General features: G+C 39.6%; 1 protein-coding gene across 1 annotated transcript in view; it reads right to left on the bottom strand.

The window, feature by feature from the left end:
* Positions 1-23,000, bottom strand: part of kazn.S (kazrin, periplakin interacting protein S homeolog) — a gene marked incomplete at its 5' end in the record, with an annotated part of 147,512 nt that continues 124,512 nt past the window's right edge. Inside the window, 5 exon segments of the mRNA NM_001091167.1 lie at positions 1-2,177; positions 2,240-2,264; positions 2,423-3,754; positions 7,170-7,300; positions 9,564-9,753. Coding sequence (NP_001084636.2) covers positions 3,587-3,754; positions 7,170-7,300; positions 9,564-9,753 — 489 coding nt within the window. The 3' untranslated portion in view covers positions 1-2,177; positions 2,240-2,264; positions 2,423-3,586.

Below are 23,000 nucleotides of genomic sequence, written 5' to 3' on the forward strand. Positions count from 1 at the left end.
TATTTTAAAATATGCTTTATTGATTTTTTTTGTATTTGCCTCCATGCCTTTAGAGTTGATCCACGACCAAGGTGGCCATAATTAAAACTAAAGTTACCAAACATTTTATACTACATATTATCGCTCTTTTATTTCTTTATTTTTTTTTCAATAGACCATCTGCTTTAAAATGATTTCCTAGCATGTAATGAAAAGTACTAAATAACCATGAGCTTTTGTTTTTTTAAAAAAAATAAAACACAGGGGGGGAAAAAAAAAAAGCTTTATAAAACACTTCGTCTGGACACGGGAAAAGAAAAATGTGTTTTTTCTTCCGATCCCCAAAGCCAGTGAGAATATACATGGTGTTAACAAGAGCTGTAAGACTAAATACCCCTTCCATGGGGTGCACTAAATGGAAAAATACCATCTAAACATTATCAAATGTCCATGTTACAGTTTTCAGAGCTCGACATTCAGTTGTTTTTTCGGATAAAGCAAAATACACAGATTAGTAGGAAGGGAGAAACACAAAGCCGGTTACAGGCAATTACACAGTCACTTGCACAGAGAGGAGTTTGATTGAAAATAAAATGGCCAAACAAAGATCTATTTATGCCACTGCCAGCCCATTCTGCTTGGCCAGAAATTGCCGCATTTTAATGGAAATCACAGGACAAAAATAAATCCAGTGTTTCTTGTAAGAAGTAAATGAAATGGGGTTTTTCTTCTTCTTCTTCTTCTTCCAGGCCTCTCTTTACAATACGAAAATGGAAAATGTCTCTTGTAGGGAGAGATTAGGAAATAGAACGAGCCCAGAACAAATGAAGTTGTGGAGTGTAGTCATCCGAGTAATGTTATAGTTTTAGGGGGTTATGTAATAAAAGGCACTAAGATTGCCCAGGTGCAGTAACCAATCAGCAGGTAGAATTTGTTTAAACGCAAGCATCTTATTGGTTGCTACTGAGCAAACTTAGAGGGTTCTGTAATAAAAGGCACTATGCTTGCCCAGGGGCAATAACCCATAGCAGCCAATCAGCAGGTAGCATTTACTGTTCACCTGTTTAAAAGCAAACATATCATTGGTTACTATGGGTAACTGCTCCTGGGCAAACTTAGTGGCTGTTATTACATATGAGGGTTAGTGCCTTATATTACATATGGGGGTTAGACTTTTAAAGCCCCTTTTCATCTTCATGCCACCCTACTTGCTCTGCAGTCTGACCTACCTTCCATCTGATATAACGGACAAACCTCACTGGCTCCATACTTATCTTGCCTAAGCAACTCCTATGAATAGCAGGCGCTACTCCATATTCACCCCAATTATATAAGCCTTGGGATATGGCATATCTTATTATTTAAGGCTGAATAACTCCTGTACAGGTGCAATGTACCAGTTTGTACCTATCATCTTGTCTCTAACATTATCCAGCTCAATTGCTCTTTGTTTAGGGGGACACCTGTCTTGTCATAGTTATATGGTTTCTCTTGTACATGCTGTGAATACCTCTTGATTTCTTCATTCCAAGATATTAGAAGTTACATAAATATGAATGAATTTAGTTACAAAACTGCCACCTGCTGGTCATTTTCCCACCAGTCTGACCACCAATTGGTCAAGGAAGTTGTCAGGAGAGAGAAAGAGGCTGTTCTGGTGGTTTTCTGGTTAGGAAAGATGCGAGAAAGGTTTAAAAAATGTTTTCCGAATCAGAAGAACATCAGATCAGCCTCTTTCTTTCTCCTGACAACTTCCTTGACTACTTGGTGGTCAGACTGTTGGAAAATGATCTGCAGGTGGCGGTTTTGTAACTATATTCATTCATATTTATGTAACTTCTAATATCTTGGAATGAAGAAATCAAGAGGTATTCACAGCATGTACAAGAGAAACCATATAATTATGCCAAGACAGGTGTGGGGAAATGACCAGTAGGTGACGTTGTAACAAAATTCATTTACATTAACAGCACATGTATCTCTTAATATCTTGGAATTAAAAAAAATGAATGTACATTGCAAAAGTGCTTAGAATAGCACCCTCATCAATTTTACATTCACCTCTTTTTAAGGTTTACTTATCCTTTAAAATACAAAAAAAATAAACTGTAAGATTACTTACTGTCCACAACTTCCCCTTTAAACTGAGCAATGGTATGTAAATGAAATTGGGGTTACATTTTCCACTAAAATATTTCTCTAATTAAACGGGGGGGGGGCTTTTTGATTGCAGCCAATAAGCAAAAATTTTTCATTATTCAGCATTTAGAAACACTGCTATGTAAATCCTGTCTCCCCTCTAAACCAATCTCGCAACTGCCTGGGTGCTGGTGAAAAAAGTATCATACAAAACAGAAAAAAACGCACCCCAATGGAAAAGAAAAGTTATGTTTATGCTTCAACGTTTTGGCACCTTAACTCAGGCACGGCCCGGGTTAAGGTGCCAAAACGTGTGTACGTGTGTGTGTGTGCGTGTGGGTGGAGCTGTCTTCGCGAAGATGGCTCGAGTGTGGCAGCCGAAACGTTAAAATAAATCACAACTTTTTGTTGTTGCTTTCACTAAAGTCCTATGAGTGCGGTTTATGTTGGTATATATACATACATATATAAATATATATACATATATAGACAGTTGTGTGGGTGTCTGTGCGGGCTGCTACCTTAAATACTGTGGACATGGTAGAAATTGTATATTGGAAGACGTAACCAAGTGGATATTAAAATGGTGTTAAGTCGAGAGGTTCCGTTTGCACTGCCTTTGCGCCGGCCACTTCTCCACTCCACTGACACGCTGAGATGGAGCTCCAGAGAACAATATGATATAAACATACCCTCCTTCCTTTAGGGAAAAAATAGAACTTCAACAATTACTTTATAATTTAGATATAACACGTTTTGTGCATTTATGCAAATAAATTAAAAAATACAAACAAAAGAAAACTTTGTCTGGCAGGCATTAAAGGTTATTAAACCCTTCATCCAGAAAAAGTGGCGACCTTCTCTGAATAAAGATTCTGTATATATATATATATTTTATTTTTTTAAACTTTTTCCCTTTTTTAAACAAAGCACTGGCACACCCCTTAAACAGGATAATGTCACGCAAACATATGAAATAACAGGGTGCATCATACTAGGGGCTCGAGAAAACCGCTTTCTGGACGAGAGACACTACAAGCACAAAGTGCACTTTTTATGTTATTTACAAATACACAGTAGTTTTTCAAGTTTTGAAACAAACAAACAAAAAAAAAAAAACAACAATAAATCCCCTTTAAAAAAAAAAAAGGAAAAAAAAAAAGGAAAAATTAGGGGAAAAAAATCTAAAAATGGAATCCAACACAACTGCATCAAATCTACAGGCAACAAACAGGTTTGAACATGTTATGTACAACACAAAACTTGAGCTTCTCCAGTTGACCTACAACTCCCAGAATGCCAGAGCTGAGGGTTTTGTTGTTTGGTTCATAAGAGCGGTAGATCAATGACAGCTGGAGAGCCACAAGCCGCAATCCCTCATACAACAAATACAAAATAAAAGGCTCACATTGTATGACACGGGCACGTGTGTCCTGCCACATGTACACACACAGGGTAAACAGGCACTTCACCAGTCTGCATCTTCCTCAATGTAATAGTCAGGAGTGGTACCATCATATAGGCTGGGATCTAAAGATTTCCTCGGCTTTCCCCTGGCAAAAACTCTGGATATGGAGCCAAAACCCATCTTTTCTTTCTTCTTCTTCTTTTTTTGGTCTTCAAGGTCTTCTAAAGACTGGAAAGATTGAAAGGAGCGGAAATTCAGTAGCCGTGTGATATGTGCCTGAATATGGTTCAGGGTAATGGTCTGTATTGCATGTCATAAGCGTGACAGTTTCACAGGTGCGTGTCTCGTGTTTTGCAGGCCTAAACTGATTTCTTTTTTGGGAGTCAGAATGCACAGAGATTCAGATGTACAGTTCATATGGCTCTAGGTCATATATTCAGTCAAGGGCAGCAGATGGATTTGCCTTGTTGAATTCCTCACACCTACCTGCTCTCCTCTCATCCAATAATCTTCCCAGCTGATTTCTAACGGGCTTGTTATTACAATTAGCATGCACCTTGGAATTTTTCCATAAATACTAACAGAAACTAATAGGGAAAGCTGCACCTGCCAAAGACAAATTTGCTCTATGTTTAATGCTAAATGCAGTTCAGGTTAAAGTGGAACAAGCCTTCCTAGGGCTGCAAGGAAACCAATCCCAATTGATTTGAGCCCCTGTCACATATTTATTAGGTTTGCCCTCATAACTGCCAGCTATTTCCTTATTTCCCCAGGAACATCTAAGAAATGCTAATTTAAACAAAAAAACCAAAACTGCTCCCCAGATGTGACTTGATTTACATTAATCCTGTGCGCCATTTTGACTAGGGTAGAGCTTAAGATGGAGCGGCATCGTGCAAGACACACTGCCATGATCATGAACCCCAAAAACATTTGGTCAATGAAATAAAATGTCTTAAGTTAATCTGCTAGTGGAAGGTCATTATTACAGTCTATAGGTATATGTAGCAACTCTCATGGTTAGTAGGATCCTCTGCTGATTTACAGATCTTACAGACCTGTTTACATGGGCCACCGTTCTGATCCAATCTGTGGCTCAAGGGGCAAAAAGATGATAGACAGATTTGGAGACGCGTAGGTGCAGGCAAAACATTGCTAATTGAGTAGATCTTTATGTGCATACCTAAGTTATGCACATAAAGCGCATTAATGTAATTACAGCTGCAAATGTTGCTACAGGTCTTGTAACTCATAGCAACCATTCAATGAGTAGCACATAACAGCTGTCTGGTTGCTAGACTTGGGCAAACAGTGTGCCTTTTATTATCCTTCTTGACATTAACCAGCTGGCTGCAATAAGAAAATAAGAAGCAACTGGTGAAGCTACACTGTGCTGATCATCATTTCAGTTTGGGTACTGAAGATTGAGCTTATGGAGAGGCTTTTTGAAAAAGGAACAATATTGCAGTTCTCTCTCATAAACAAGAACTAAATTAGGGTTCAGGTTATTTTAGAGAATAACCCTACTTTTAAACAGGAAATTTTACCTTTAAAGACTCTTTATTCTTCTAGCAAAGGAGTGGGCCTACTTAAGCTTGGTCACTCTTGGCTGAATTAGGAGCAAACTGGACCATCTGGTCTATATACAGTTGTTTTCAGAATGATAGTTTGTTTAAAAAGTGAATTAATCCTTATGAAAGCTTTATTTTCCATACACACAAAAGCATCGGGAACAAATTTGTGTTATTCCTTTACAGAAAGTTCCTTTACAGGTCGTTCCAAAAAAAAAAAATAATAATAAAAAAAAAAAAAATAGCAGTGTCTGCATTCTTCTTTACAAACTCAAACATTCACTGTATGAAATGAAAAATATTTCAAGATTTTGCTTTCCTTTGAATCACTGAACTAATATTTAGTTGTATAATCAGTGTTTCGGAGAACTGCTGCACATCTGTGTTGCATGAAGTCCACCAACTTCTGGCACCTGTTACATTCCACAATTCTTCTGCATTTCTTTGTTTGGTCTCAGAAACAGCATTTTTGATGTCACCCCACAAATTTTCTGCACTCCATAATGCTAATCTTGTTGGTCTGGAGCCAAGATGTTGCTCGTTTACTGGTGTGTTTGGGGTCTTTGTTTTGTTTAAACACTCATTTCAAAGAAATTACCTCTTCAGCATAAAGCAACATGACCTCCAAGTATTTTGATGTATTGAAACTGATCCATGATCCCTGGTATGTGATAAATCGGCTGAATACCATAGTATGAGAAGCATCCCCATATCATGATGCTTTTGCCACCATGCTTCACTGTCTTCACACTGTACTATGGCTTGAATTCAGTGTTTGGGGGACCCTAGACCCAAAAACAGGGTCGGACTGGGGACTTCTGGTCTAGGACCCCCCTATGGCCCCCTGGCCCCCTACTGTGATGCGCCAAGCTAGGCGTTACTGTGTGATGAACGGCGCCATGCACATGCGCAAGCTGCATCGGTCAGCGCGCATGCGCAGCGTCGAAAACTGTTTTTTTCCACTAAATTTAGATATCGGGAGAGGGGGTCTGGCCAGTCCTACACTGCCCTAAAAGAACAATCTTGCTTGCATCAGTCCACAAAATGTTGCGCCATTTCTCTTTAGGCCAGTCAATGTGTTCTGGCAAACTTTAAGCTCTTCAGCACACATCTTTTTTTCAACAATGGGACTTTGCTTCTTGCCGATAGCTTGGCTTCACATAGGCATCTTCTAATTGTAACTATCACAGGTAACTTTAGACCCCCTTTGATCTTCCTGGAGCTGATCATTGGCTGAGTCTTCTTTATATCTTTTCCACTCCACAATCAACTTTTTAATTTTCAAAGTACGTCGTTCTTCTTAACAAAGTCTGGAATGACCCATTTTACTCAGATTTTCAGAGAAATGCACAATAACCAGGGCCGTAATTGACACCTGTTTTTTTTCACAGAATGAATGACCTCACTAATTGAACTCCACACTGCTCTTATTTGGAACAAGCTATTATTATTATTATTTTGATCAAGCTTCAATTAATGATTCATTTACACAGAATCAGCAGCATGCATGTCATGTTGGTGTTCTATTACTCTACTACACCTACTAGTAAATTATTTGCCATGTACAAATACAATTTCCACCAAAAACAAGCAGCGATTGATTGTCGGACTGCTATTATTCTGAACACAACTGTATGTGAATTGTAACTTTAGGGGAGCTTTATTAAAGGATTTGAGGTTAATTTTGATTTGCGGTTTTGGATACACTTGGACCACTATAATAGCAGGATTTAAGGTAATATATGATGTATCTTCAAGAGGCCTGCAAAACACTGGCACCATGTTTCAGACAATAAAATGTCACATGTATTGCTTATTCTTTCTGATTGCCCTAACACATGCAATATCGATTTCCACAGCACATATGGATTGTTCCCAAAGGCATGCTTTGTCTAGGAACTACTGTACATGGAATAATGATCACAATGCCAATCTTTCAGTCTGCATGCATCCCTCCTGTCTACATGCAAAAGGCAAGCAAAGTACAAGTTGGTAGAAAAGTAAAAGATTCAAAAACCTTTCTGGAAAAGATGGAAGAAGAAGCCAAGAAAATGCCTACACTACCGTCTTACATTGCAGAGGGAATGCGTTCGATGTCTCGGAGAGTTGATGTCACTTGGTGTTGAAGACCTGTCTCCGTCTGCTGCAGAAGCGTCAGATATTACTGAGGGTTGACGGGAATGGCAAGGACTAACTCTGACAGCTTAAAAGAAAAGAAAACAGTCATAGAAAGTGAGTCTCGACACAGACATTTGTGCTCACAAATACACCTCCTCAAACCAGCCTAACTGTGGAAAAAGTTTATACAAAATGTCAGCCATAAACAGTCAATTGTTTTAGTTGCTTTCACATGTAAATCGGAGTTGAGTGCAAATACAGAGGTGGGGTGGAGTGGGCCACAAGATGTTTGGAAAATTGGTGCTTGAATTTTAATTTGCAGAGCTCTCTTATCAATGCAAAGAAATTAAGCAGCTTAAATCATAATGCCCCAAAGTGACTGATAGCATGTATGACTAAATCATTTGCACAGCTGCTAGGCAATTCAGCCTTTGTAAATTGACTTAATATTCAAATAGGTGTCACAGTGCATCATCTGGGGCCTTGAATTAATCACTTGCTGTATAATGCAAATAATAGATCCCCAACGAGTATGAAAAGACAGTGCTGTATATTACAGGTACTGAGCTAATGGATTTATGGAATAACATAGACATAAAGAGTGACAGATTCACAAAAGCCTCCCTCCAACTTTGTAAACTAAGGGAGAAAGAGAAGCCTGTCTTAAAATAAAAGGGCTGGGCTGGCAAATCAGTGTAATTGCTCCATCACATCCCATTGAATAATGAGATGAAAAAAGTATCATCTGATTAACCCGAACAAAATGGAGCAATTAGCCTGGAAGAATGGTTCAAAAATCACTCCTGAACAGTGTGTAAAATTTCTATGTACTTACCCCAAAAGACTTGTATGTGACTACAAACATTTATGCAACCTACAAGTGTCTGCTTTTTTTTTTTTTTAATATCTTTTCTCATGGTAAATATTTTGCACCTTCAAAGTGTAAATATCCCCCCTTTAAATACATTCCAGGATGTAATAACAAAAAAGTGAAATAGTCCAAAAGTGGGTTTAGGTGTTTTCTGAATACAATGCAATTTATTGTACAATGCAGTCAACATGTAGACCATTGATCCCCAACCAGTGGTTTGTGAGCAAAATGTTGCTCATCAATCCCTTGGATGTTGCTTCCAGTGCCCTCAAAGCAGGTGTTTATTTTTGAATTCCTGCCTTGGAGCCAAGCTTTGGTTCCACAAAAAACAGATGTACAGCCAGAGCCTCCTGTAGGCTGCCAATCCACTTAGAGGGCTACCAAATAGCCAATTACAGAGCTTATTTAGCACCCTCAGGGACTTTTTCATGTTTGTGATTGTTTCCCAACTGTTCTTACAAGTAAATGTGGCTCACGGGTAAAAAAGTTTGGGGACCCCTGATATAGACAAAGTAAAACTCACATGTGCAGCTCAATATGCAGTTTATAATATTGGCCACTGCAGTGTATTGCTAAAGGTTGCCATAGACTCATAATAGATAATATCGTACAAAACAAATTTTCGTCCGATATTCGGTGCGTGTATGGTGGGAAAAGAGCCGACTGATATCAGCAGAAGACTTGAATATCGGTCGGCTCGTCGATTGGCTGGACGTAAAATTTTGATCGGGTGCCTTTGAAGGGACCTAAACATCGCCCATTGTTAGTGCTGAATCGTCAGATACAGGTAGAATTCTATTGTTTCTATCTGTATATCTGACGATTCAGCTCTACACGTATGTCTTGAAACAAAAAATCTTTCTTGGAAACATCTTTTCCAAGAAAGATCATAATTGTTACGTCTATGGCCCATAGCCGGGCCAACCCGGCCAGGCGCCCTATGCAACCTGGGCGGCCATGGCGGCGTTCCATTGAGCATGCGCAAAACTGCACGCGATCGCGCATGCAGAAGCTCATTTACTCACAGGAATTCAAGCACCGGCCGGGGAGAGATGGAAACTGTGCTCGTGCAGACATGCGCAGCAGCGCATTTACGCACAAAAATTACAGCAGCGGCCGGGGAGAGACGGGACCGGACATGGAGTAGGCTTTGCGCCCTAGGCACGTGCCTACTCTGCCTACCCCTAGTTCAGGCCTTGCTATGGCCACCTTAAGGCAATTTCTAACATCGCTATGTATTTGTGTAACTTGTATTTAACTTTTTATGCAGCTGATGTTTTTATGGCCAGATTAAAAAACACTTACTCCTGAGGTACAAAAATGAAAGTGGAAAACATGCATTTGTGCACAGGAACATGTGTAGGAAACCAGTATTAGGAGCTGCATGTCATGGTGTGTTACTGCATGTAACATTTATATAGAATAATGGGTAAAGGCAGAGATACCAATCTGAATCAGAAGCTGTTAAAATACAAACCTTGCCGGTCTATGGTATGCTGTGGATGCCCGTGGTATAGGGTTTGCTGGCTTTGTCGAATTGCCGCGGTCAGCGGGAGGTCTGCATGCATTACCCACTCCTGATTACCATTTAACACAGTTTCCCCAGGCATTGCTAGAGAGTGGCGCTTGGGCACATCCTTTGTAAGCGTCGCTAAGGACTGTTTTGCCTAAAAGAAGAAAGAAAATATTCCAGAACACAAAATGCCAACCAACTTGAACTGGAGGTTATAAGTATACCCTTACCAAATACGTTTTAAATTGGCCAAGACAATTAAAAACAAACAAAACCAGGACTAGTTAGACCCATTATATGCAATAGTCCAATATACTGCAGTGGCCACTATTTGTCTGCTCATATGTTTTGAGCCAATAAAATCACTTTGCTGAAAAGATATTCACTTGAGTTGACTGCTGCTGCTGCAGTATATTGGACTATTGCATATGATTTTCTTGACCCGTGGCAGGTCAGATTTAATACTGTTCACACACCTGATCCTAAGGGATTTGTCGCATGAGGTTTGAGCACTCCATTATTGTGTAGTTAGACCTATTAGGGATTATATTTATGAGACACTTGATTCTCTACAAAGCTCAGATATTGGCACAGGACTATCAAGGGCCGGTCTCACTGGAATTATCCTAGCACCGACAAGTCAAAATATTAAAACTAATCCCAGGGTTAAATGTACATAGGGAATGGATAATTAAAGGACATTAAGACTGAAAACCCCTGAATGTTTTATAAAGGGAAACTTGAAAGAAGCAAGCATTTGCCTTAAAAGGGTAACTAAACTTTGAGTAAAACTTTGCCAGGCATAACAAAAATAAACAGTTTCCATCTAGTTGAAGTCTGCTTCAGTTATCAAAGTAGTAAACAGTCTGCCCAACCAATAGCATCCTCCTCCTCTTCAACAAAATCCAGCAGAGGTCTCCAAACTAATGGGATGGCCACCATAGGGGCCCAACACTGGAAGGAAGGATCAGCCTAATTTAAGGGGTATAAACTATAGAGGGATGAACTATAGAGGGCTAATCTTACTACAGCTTGGAACTCAACAGAACTTAACATGTTTGTTACTTGTTGGCTCAGTTACAGAGACATTGTCAGGCTCTCAGCAGCAGTGTTGCCTTCTCCATGTGCAATAATTCAATATGGCTGTTACATCATTTTAAGTACCATATTTTTCTCTTGATCAGCCAGACTAGTATAAGCTCAGAGTGCACCCGTAGCAAAGTGGCATTCAATTTTGTCTTGCTATTTGCAAAGAGTTTAAATGTTCTGCATAGATTTTCAGATTTTCTCTCACATTCCAAAAACATAAAAGGAAGGTTAATGATGAAATTTACCCTACTGTGTTGTGTGATAAAGACAATAGACGGTAAGTTCCACTGGGGCAGGGACTGATGTGAATGAAAACTAGTGCTACATAAAATACCTATAACCTTAGTCTAAGGTCACACCGGGCGATTTGGGGAGATTTAGTCGCCTGGCGACTAATCGCCTCGTCTTTGCGGCGACCAATCCTCCCAAATGCCTTACCTCTGTCTTGCATTGGCTAAAATGAAAAATCGCCTGCGGCATGGCACATGTGTCGCTTCGTATTCCGAAATCGCTCGAAGTTGCCTCGTGAGGAAACTTTGGGCGACTTTGGAATACGAAGCGGTTTTTCATTTTAGCCGGCGCAAGACAAAGGTAAGGCATTTTTCTATGGTGAACATAGAGAAAGTGAGGGCAGATCTCTCCAAAGTGGTTTAAATTTAATACAATGAAAAACACACTAAATTTGTACCAGTAAACCTGTAAAATTAGCGAAGCACAAGATGTGTAAATGAAGAATACATGTTGTAGTGTGATTGGCTAATACACATTTAGATGGCAAACTAATATGAACATTTTGATAATGATACATAGAAATCTACTGTATATCTGTAACAAAATACAACACAAATACAATGCAACGCATAACATTTGTATCTAAACGGAGAGCCCTTCTTACAATGGTGCAACACATACACATTCTGCCTATTGAGCTGAAAAAGGAGCTCCCATTCCACACGGATAGGCTGGCATAGTGCCTGCACCTTCTTGTACCACACCTTAGTACCAGCATTGTAGTGCCACTAAGCCTAGTGATGTGCAAATCTTACAGCTTCATATGAATGTGCCGGTCTAAGAACATCAATGTTTGCCACATAACGGAACTTGTGAAGATCTAATACTTTGTATCTAGTAGCTCGTAGGCTCTTTGAAAACAGGACCCGTGTAATGTGTAATGAAATGTGTAATGAAATGTGTAGCACTTTAAAATATTTATTCTCATTGTCTAATGCAGTGATCCTCAACCAGTAGCTCATGAGCAACATGTTGCTCTCCAACCCCTTGGATGTTGCTCCCAGTGGCCTCAAAGCAGGAGCTTTTTTTTTTTTTGAATTCCAGGCTTGGAAGCAAGTCTTGGTTGTATAAAAACCAGGTGTACTGCCAAACAGAACCTCAATGTAGGTTGACAATCCAGATAGGGGCTACCAAATGGCCAATCACAGCCCTTATTTGGCACCACTAGAACATTTTTTATGCTTGTGTTGCTCCCCAACTCCTTTTACTTCCGAATGTTGCTCATGGGTTCAAAAGGTTGGGGATCCCTGATCTAATGTATTAGAAGTATAATCCTTAGGACAGCTCCCGGTTCTGTTCTTTCTCGGCGGATTGCCCCTGAGGAAGTATCTAGTTATATGAAACGTCTTGGGCTGTACATTGGCTAAAATAAAATTGCCTTTTAATTTAAAATCATCAAGTCCATAGAGGTTTGTCTTTAATTTAAAATCATCAAGTCCATAGAGGTTTGTCTTTACGTAAGTATTTCACCCTTGCAAGCCAGATCGCTACTCCTACTATTGGTTTTTAAAAGGGAAATACACTCAATCAAATGTATTTTCATCCCAAGGATTTGAAGAATATATATATTTTTCTAACAGCGCATCAGTCCTTGAATACATTTATTTTTTCCGAACTGTGGACAAGTTGCTCTACAGACATTAATGCTGTTGCTGCTTTAGAATCAACTAGACACAGAGCCTTTTTTCTGAAGAACTAATTGCATCGAGCGCGGAGCTCATCTATATTACATTGACTTATAGAACTATAATCCCGTTTGTGTTCATGCCTTGTAAATCATTGCGTACTTTGACGGTGATTATATTGATTAGGTGTCGGGGATGGGTGCCAATGAAGTCTCCTTATCTAGACACCAAGACCCTTTTGGGTAATGCTATATGTTTAAATTCATACACAATTATACCACAGGCTTAAAAAATAGCAAAATGCATGGACACCTTGGAATTATATATCACTGTAAGGAAAACACATAGTAATGTACATTGAAAGACCCCCAGGCACTAGTTATTATAGGAACATGCACACATGTTAAAAGCAGAAACACTGACAATGCAAAAGAACCGATCGAGCTTATATGAATAAAAAGCCAAAATACAGTACAACATCCCCTAGCTATATATGACAGAATATGGTGCTTTGTCTAGTCTCAGTCAAATCTAGCATATAACATTATACCTCCACTAACATATAAACATGTGGCAGCACCCGCTGAAATTTCAGTGGATCGATACCCGCTTCATTACTGCTGCTATTACATACACGAGAAACGGTGATAGAAAAACACCACGTTACACTGTTCCTCTTGCTGAATCCCCTGTACTACAGCTACAAAGTCAAAATAAAACAAAACATTCTGGTCCCTTTTGTTGCAGCCTTGGTCCCCCAATTGTTATATGCTTTATGATTATATAATACACAAAAGCCATGAAAATATTGTAAATTATATCCTTATAAACGGTGAGTTCTGATGTCATCAGTTATAAACGGTGAGTTCTGATGTCATTTCGGTCACATGACTCACTGAAACTTGTGTATTACAATAAATAAAGTACCCCCAGTTGCAAAATATGAGGATATTATAAGTTACCTTGGAGTTCCAGGACCTGTATAAAAGGCCTTCGGCCTCGTGATTTTATGTGGTCATGAAACTCCTTGGTAACTTATAATATTCTTACAATTTACAAGAGGGGGTACTTTATTCACTATATATTTGTCTGGAGTCACCCTCATTTAAGCTCTGCTCAACTGGTTTCCTGCTGTAACAAGTCCATCTCCAGCGATTGGACCCGAGATCTAACTGAGCCACTCCATTGCAATGCAAAGAATGCGATATTGGCTGAATAGTGGAGCACGCAACACAGCACGGGTCTGACCAGTGGCAGAACTACCGGGGGAGCAGGGGGCCTGGCCCGCCCCCTCTAGTTACGCTACTGGGTCTGATGGATGTGGCCAAGATGCCGCCACATTACTTCAGATCCGTAGGGCCTCTTTGCTTGAACAGTTATGGACCTATTATCCAGAATGCTTGGAACATGTTTTTTTTTTTCATAGTTTGGATCACTATGCTGAACATTAACAAACCCAATAAGATTGCTTTGTCACAGTATAAAGGTCCTATTTTATTATTACAGAGAAAAGGGAAATATAGATTTTCTGGATATTGAGATTCCATGACTGAACAGTGATTTTAAAGGAACAGCTTGAATGAATTTCTCAGCGGAGATAAAAATCAGGTTGGAATAGTTATAACTGTAATCACATTTAACCATAAAATCCGTAGCCATATTAAGTATATTGCAGTGCTTTCAGTATATATGGATGTGTGTGTATGCCTGCCTTTTCACAGTAGGTGTCACCATTATCAAGTCTTTAACAACCTTCTCCTGTTGGAGGTGCCCTCAGAGCACTGCTCAGACGCTTCTGACTGGGAACAGCAAGAGTGAAGTCTAAAACACACACTTATTGCTCTATAAAACCATTGCCAGAGCAACAGGAGAAAATAAAAGAAACCCAAGGCTAAAACTTTCAGTACCTGCAAAATACAGAAATAACAATTAGCTGCAGTTCCTGAACACTGAGCCCACAAAACTCTGTGAATGCGTGTAAAGCCTTTGGTTTTGGGGTGGAATTCAATGACTGTAACCCTTGGCATTGGCACAAAAAACACTTATTACCGGTGCCTATTCATATTCAACACCATAATAAGAGGCAATTTTTGAGATTGCACAAAAAAAAAAAAAAAAAGAAGAAGAAAACCACCCATATATGTAGGCCGAGAAAGAGCCCAATATGGTACTAGCCTAAAGCACATGGGAGGGAATGAGCAGAATAGAGTTCTCTTGTATCCTGACAATAGAATTTGCATTGCCAGTATCTTACGGATCTAACAAGTTAAAACAGTCCTGCATTGCAAATGTTATTAATAGAGGAAACACATTTCTAGAAAATGTAGTAATTGTATACACAAGGGATTAAAGTAGTCACAAACTCTGACCCATCTTTGACCTGAAGTCAGTGGAAGCTTTGACAAAACATGTATCAGTAGAATTGTCGGAATGTGGAAATTTCTTTCTCCATAATTTAACCTTTCTAGAAATATTAAGGATTGAAAATACTCATATACCGTAAAGGTATTTGAGCACTGAGGGGAAGTTTTACCTGTACTTGGACCCGGCCACGTCTGGGAGGGTTAGAAATTCCTCATTGTAGAAATCAATTTTCCATCTATTTTAATTAAATTCCGCTTGCCTACAGCAAACCTGCAGTGGATCAGCTTTGTAAACCGCAATGCAAAATGTTTGCTCATCTCTATTTTTACATTTAGCTTAGCAATAGCAAAATACTTAAGGAACTCAAGGGCCTTCGTGGAAAAGAACAGCAGGACTATTTTTTGCCTCATTGTTTCAACTGGACAAACAGTGCATAATCATTACCAAGAGTTAATTGTTCCTAGATGATAAAACACCAAGTTATGCCGTCAAGCCTACTTTTTGTCTTGTCCGTTCATATAAGGATCTTCTCTTTAACCCTTTCCATTTGGAAACACTGCTACAGTTGCAGTTACCTCCGGCAGTTAGCAAGATAAAAGCCAAGATTTGATTTGCTGCTAAGAGCAAATCAAAGAGCAAAAGGGTTAATAGTGGAGGCCTCTTACATATTATACATACAGTTCAAGCTGGACTGTCCCAAAGCTGTTAAATAATGTGACACTGCATGTTCAGGTTAATTGGTGAAGAGGGGTAAAAGAGCAAGCTTTCCTGGTAGTGCCTACTTTGATAGTAAAAGTGTACAGTCGGCACAGCTTTGATTGGTAACTACATTGCCCAAGCATTAGATTTCCTGTACAACATTATCTGTCCATTAAAACCACTTACTACCACAACATTATACATCTCTATCTCATGATACGTGTTCTCGATATAATTTTGTGTCTGGATGTTTTGGTCTTGCAAGACTTCCTAGACAGAACTTAGACTCTGTGCTATATTTAAAGGTTAACTCAACCCCCCCACTAATAAAAACCCCTATCCAGTACCCTACATAGTCCCCTCCCTGCTCTCCCCCGCATAGGTGATAACACCTATAAGTGCCCCTAATCCTTTACTCTCCTATAAGTGCAGAGTAAGCGCAGCTTATGGGCTCATGGGCGCCATCTTCCAACTCTTGGGACCCTTTTCCTACAATTTCCGTCAATTTTGGCGCATTTGCTACAAACAGGAAGACTGCTCCAACTGCGCATTCGCCAATACAGTGATCACTTCCGGAAGAAATCTGAAGATCCAGAAGACGGTGCCCACTAGCTCCGCTGAGCTTACTCTGCAACTATAGGCGAGTAAAGGATTCGGGGCACTTATAGGTGTTATCAACTATGCGGGAGTGGGGCAGGGAGGGGGGGACTATGTAGAGTACTGGGTAGGGTTTTATTAGTGGGGGGTTGAGTTCTCCTTTAAAGGGCACCTGTTGCCAAAATATAATATCCCCAACCCATGGTGCGGACTAATACTGTTCCCCCCAGTAGCGCCAGTTGCAGCATTGGCTCATTATGCGCATGGGTGTGCCTCAACATGGCTGCTCGAACAGGGAGCTTCCTCCTGGTGCAGGTGGGCTAGTGATGGCGGGGGGCATTTAAATAAAAAAAATACTGTTACCCCCAACCGGAGTGCACCTTTAGTTGGGGATAATACATTTTGGCAACAGGTGCCCTTTAATGGCAGATTTCAGTTAGAAGTGTACAAGACACATGCATCTTCTAAAGAGATTCTTTTCATTCTTGCTTAGACACATAGGGTCAGGTGAGAAATACATTTACAGCCAGGGTTCAAGCCAGGAATAATGTGGGTGGGTGCTTTGTTTACTCTAAAAACAGATGGTTTAGAATGACAGGCTTTACATCAGGCATAATTGCCTTACTGAGAGCTTGTTGCTTTACTTAATCCAAGACATGGAGTCACTTACATATAACCACCAAGGCCTTCTAAAGATATTTGGTAACCTATGGTTATCAATTAAGGTGCTCTGAAAGAGTACAAAGCAACCACAATTAATACATTTGTATTATTAAAACTCTCTTTTTCAATGGGACTATAACAAAATATTGAAACCACATAGCAACCATCAATGCCAGTAAATGGTTATCCATATAGAATCAATCTTGTTCACATGGCAGACAGGCTTTACCTGAAAGTCACATTGCACCTAAATGAGATCCAGTTTATCAAACTCGGATTATATATAAGTTTGATAAACTGGATCTCATTTAGGTGCAAAGATGGTTAAATTTTTAAAATGTAATGGTTTAATTTCAATCAGATCAGTCTGTGCATGAAAAATGTTTTTACTCATCCAGTTTCCATTTGCCAATTAATAGGCAGTCAGTTTGCTTGTTCATTGGTTTGAGTGAGGAGAACCAGGGGCCTAGATTTGTAGAAAGGCCACAAAGGCCCAAAGGAATTTAGGGGGCGGCATGTTTCCCAACCACATCCGCGTTGTTTGGGAAGGACTGGATATGGGCAGAAGTTGCTATCGTTTTTTAAATTTCCCATGAGCCAATCCCCAGTGCTCCGGACCCGATGATGAAAATTTGCGCATGTGCACAAATGAAGGGGAGGGAACAGGGCAACAAATGTCAAGTGAGCCTAGGGGTGCCTGTTATGTAAATCCAGCCCTGAGTGGAACATACTGCAATTCCTTCTTTGGAACAATGTGAACAGTCCGATCCAATTCACATACAGATGTATAGGAAAGATTGACTAATTTGCTACAACTTAAAACTGAAATGAACAGCTGTCCTTAAAGGAATAGTTCAGTGTAAAAATAAAAACTGCCTAAACAGACAGGCCGTGCAAAAAAAAAAAAAAAAAGGTTTCTGATATAGTTCGTTAACCAAAAAGTAATCTATAAGGCTGATGTCTAACATAATAGCCAGAACATTACTTCCTGCTTTGCTGTTCTCAGCAACTTTAAGGGGGGCCACATGGTACATTTCTGTTCAGTGAGTTTGTAACTAATCCTTAGCATGCAGGTCAGATTCAAAAGCAACAGTTATGAACCATGTGGCCCTCCATCAAGTCTCTGATTGGTTACTGTATGGTAACCAATCAGTGGAAACCAAGAGAACTGCAAAGCAGGAAGTAGTTTCTGGCTAATATGTTACAAATCCAATCACTCCAGCCTTTATAGATTATATTTTTGGCAAATGACAATGTAAACTTTTGAATATCCAACTGGTCAATCACAGACAGAATCCCTTTAAAACCAAGAAAACAGACATTCACTCCAGATCTCACATGGCCTTCATATTATGGTCTGGTGCATGCATCGGTGGAGTTCAAAGGAATAATGACCTCTAGCCGGATCTCTGCTGACAAATGTGCATAAGAAAGAGTGAAAATCATTTTCTTGGTATAGTTGATCCCAACCATCACTTCTAAAATGCATCTGGTCTCCCCTGACACTTTCAACGTAGCCTTCAGTTTCAGGTCAGAAATTTATTATATGCACATGTCAAAGCCTATAAAGGAGATGCTGTAGCAAATACCTAGTAAGCCCAAGCTTATTGGTTCTTTTGCAAGTGAACAGTCATAGGTCTTCTCCCCGCAGAGATTTAAGTCTTCTAGGAATTTGGGGAATTCACCAGCTACATTCAGCTGTTCTTCTCGGACAACAAATATTGACCCCCAAGGACTTTTACTTATTTGTGTCTGCCTAATACTTCACTGCTGCTTAGTCTTTCACTAGTGTAAGTTACCAACATTGTTTACGAAAAATATTTTATGTTAATTGGAGGGTTTGTTTTTATATAGACAAGAATGTGTACAACATAAACACCATGGATGGTAAAACTTTACATAGGATGTCACTACCAAAGGGGGGCAAAAAAGTAGGATATTTGGTTATATTTATAATAATGTTCTGGCAGAGAGAACTAAAAAATATTAGGGATATTCAGCTCTGGATATGAGATAGTGTATTTACAGCAGTACCCTGTGCTTGTAATGAAGACAGGCAACAGACTTGATCCACTCTTATATTACTGCTGCACTACTGACTATATTGGCTGCACTGCTGTACAATGCAGATCACAGGCTGGTGCTGTACATTAGGGCACAGAATTTACTGTAATGACTATAACTCAAGAAACACTGAAAGCAGTCTTACCTGGCAATATCTGGTGACTCGTCTGTCAGTTATGCTAGGGCCAATGGGGAATGCTGCTGGGCACTTCTTAAGGTTTTTGGTTGGGCCCCTGGTCTAAGGTTTTTGGGTGGGCCAATGGCATCCCAGTCTGACACTGTCTCCCATTATTGAGAAATTGTAACTTTAATATTTATCTGCTACATTTAAAGGAGAGCCAATGCTTAAAAAACAATTTATCTGTAATTGGGAATGGAACAACTTGTGTTTTGGGCTTCATTAGCATCCCAGGGCGTTTACAGCCTTTTAGCAAGCAAGATCTGCTCCAAAGATCACCCCAGTAGCCCCCCATTTCCTATTATGTCGATTCATAGTACATGATCTGGGCTGTTACCCAAGTTAAACATGAAATCCAATTTCTATTTTTTAGTAAAGCATTCATAGCGGTTATAAGCTCATTTAAAAATCTTGGCTGTCAATCAAATATTGTCTGCCCCTCCTCTATGGCTTAAGCATAGAAGCCAGGCAGATAAATACTAGATGTCACTGTTCTCCACACATTCCCCAGTTCACTTTACCGTTTAATTGTGTATCCAGGACATGGGGATGGACATCGGGTCCCCCATTCTGGTGCACAAACAAGATTCTGAGATGATACAAGGCTTGTCTTAATAACAGTGTCCACAAAATGGCTCCTGCCTGCTTGTTATAATTATGAATTCCCACACTGAAGGAAACAAGATTCAAATAATTTATACAGTGTAATTAAAGTTAATTTTGATTGACTAATGTGATAAAATAGGATTTTGAATATTTTTTATGGGTGATGGGTCCCCTTTAAAGATGTCTAAGTAGTTATTTTAGAAATAGCTAAGTCAAGCTTTGGCTGCTCTGTGTTCTAAATGAAATGCATCGATCATAAAAAACACTTGTTCTGTAATACTGGTATCCATTTACTGCTTTAGCAAAACTACAGAACATAACTCTGTGCAAAAAAATTAAGGTTTTCTAAAGTAATAAAAATATCATATAGTGTTGCCCTGCAGTGGTAAAACGGATGTGTTTGCTTCAGAAACACTACTATAGTTCATAATATAAACAAGTTGCAGTGTAGCAATGGCGGATATTGAAAAAAGTCTATATGGCACAGCTTATTTATATAAACAATATGAAGCAAACACAACAGTTTTGCTTGTGCAGGGCAACACTGCATTATATTTTTATTACTTTAAAACAATTTAGTTTTTTGATGTTACTGGCACTTTAAGATGATTCACACGTTTACACCCACTCTTACATGAATGCTTGTCTAACTCTCAAGGGTGATCAACTGTATATATAAGACTTCCAATGCAGACATTAGAACAAGCACTTATGTTTGGAGAATAAACCAACAGTAACACCAAAAAATGAAACTGGTTTAAAGCCATTAAAACATGAAGTACTGTTGTCTTGCACTGGTATAACTATTTCATATAAATACACTTCTGGGTAGCCATGGGAGAAGCCATTCAGTCTGATAAAGGAGAAAATACATTGATTACATACAAGATAAGCTCTGTTAAATACAATGGGTTTAGATTTCTATGTATGAACAAACCCCATTGAATTCTACAGTTTTGCTGCTATGTGCCTTTTTTAATTGAATGGCTGCCCCCATGACTACACAGCAGCTATGATTTCTTCGACAAGCATAATATCAAAGGTTGCTGTGATAGTAAAATCAACAATTACTTATAGACTTGTACACAGTTATATGAAAAAGTTTGGGAACCCCTCTCAGCCTGCATAATAATTTACTCCACTTTCAACAAAAAAGATAACATTGGTATGTCTTTCATTTCCCAGGAATATCCGAGTACCGGGGCATTTTATGAACAAAGATTTTTAGTGAAGCAGTATTCAGTTGTATGAAATTAAATCAAATGTAAAAAAACTGGCTGTGCAAAAATTTGGGTACCCTTGTAATTTTGCTGATTTGAAGGCAACTGCTCAATACGGATTACTGGCAACACCAAATTGGTTGAATTAGCTTGTCAAGCCTTGAACTTCATAGGCAGGTGTGTTCAATCATGTGAAAAGGTATTTAAGGTGGCTGATTGCAATTTGTGCTTCAGTTTAACTCTGCTCTGAAGAGTGACAGCATGGGATCCTCAAAGCAACTCTCAAAAGATCTGAAAACAAAGATTGTTCAGTATCATGGTTTAGGGGAAGGCTACAAAAAGCTATCTCAGAGGTTTAAACTGTCAGTTTCAACTGTAAGGAATGTAGTCAGGAAATGGACGGCCACAGGCACAGTTACTGTAAAACCCAGTTCTGGCAGGCAAGTATCGGCATATTCGGAGGATTGTGAGAATGGTTACAGACAACCCAAAGATCACCTCCAAAGACCTGCAGGAACATCTTGCTGCAGATGGTGTATCTGTACATCGTTCTACAATTCAGCGCAATTTGCACAATCTGTATGGCAGGGTGATGAGAATGAAGCCTTTTATGCACTCACGGCACAAACAGAGTCGCTTGTTGTATGCAAAAGCTCATTTATACAAGCCACAGTACTTTGGACTGATGAGACAAAAATTGGTCATAACAAAAAGCTTTGCATGGTGGAAAAAGAACACCGCATTCCAAGAAAAACACCTGCTACCTACTGTCAAATTTGGTGGCGGTTCCATCATGCAGTGGGGCTGTGTGACTAGTTCAGGGACTGGGGCCCTTGTAAGTCGAGAGTCGGATGAATTCAATCCAATTTCAACAAATTCTTCAGGATAATGTTCAAGCATCAGTCACAAAGTTGAAGTTACAGAGGGGTTGGATATTCCAACAAGACAATGACCCTAAACACACACAAGGCATTTATACAGAGGGAGAAGTACAATATTCTGGAATGGCCGTCACAGTCCCCCAACTTGAATTTCATTGAAAATCTATGGGATGATTTGAAGCAGGCTGTCCATGCTCGGTAGCCATTAAATTTAACTTAACTGGAGAGATTTTGTATGGACGAATGATCAAAATACCACCATCCAGAATCCAGACACTCATCAAAGGCTATAGGAGGCTTCTAGAGGCTGTTACATTTGCAAAAGGAGGCTCAACTAAGTTTTGATGTAATATCTCTGTTGGGGTGCCCAAATTTATGCACCTGTCTAATTTTGTTATAATGCACACTGCATATTTTCTGTTAATCCAATGAACTTTGTCACTGCTGAAATACTACTGTTTCCATAAGGCATGTTATATATTAAAAGGAAGTTGCTACTTTGAAAGCTCAGCCAATGATAAACAAAACTTTAGAGGGGTTCCCAAACGTTTTCAGATGACTGTATAGTTTATATATGCGAGTGCATAGATAGGGTGTTACGAGTGTGAATGGACACTGGGGTTTGTTTGGATGGACGGACGGACCTCAATGAACTTTGTTCCTTTTTCAACCCAACTTAACCATGTAACTATCTTTAGGTAGGATTTGGCTGTACTTTACATAGCCATCTCTTTGTTTGTCTACCAGGCCCTCAGATTCATTCTGCATTCTTTTAATTTTCATTGACTCGTCTTCAATGCTGTCCAACTTATATGTTGTGGGATGATATCTTCTCATTTAGCATTTAATTAAAATTATGTTTTACAGCAAAGTATATGGCGCCTTTAAAGGAGAAGGAAACCCCCTGGGCGCAAAAACCCTCCCCCCCTCCCCTGTGTTGCCCCCCCTCCCTTGCCCCCCCTCCCTCCTCCCCCCTGGCCTACCTGTCCCGCTGGGCAAATGTCCCTTACTTGTTACTTACCCCTCTGCGCAGGTTCAGTCCATGGAGTTCACAGACGCCATCTTCTTCCACGCCATCTTCTTCCACGCCATCTTCTTCCTGCTTTGACCGGCGCATGCGCAGT

The sequence above is a fragment of the Xenopus laevis genome, chromosome 7S (assembly GCF_017654675.1).
Source record: "Xenopus laevis strain J_2021 chromosome 7S, Xenopus_laevis_v10.1, whole genome shotgun sequence".
NCBI lineage: Eukaryota > Metazoa > Chordata > Amphibia > Anura > Pipidae > Xenopus > Xenopus laevis.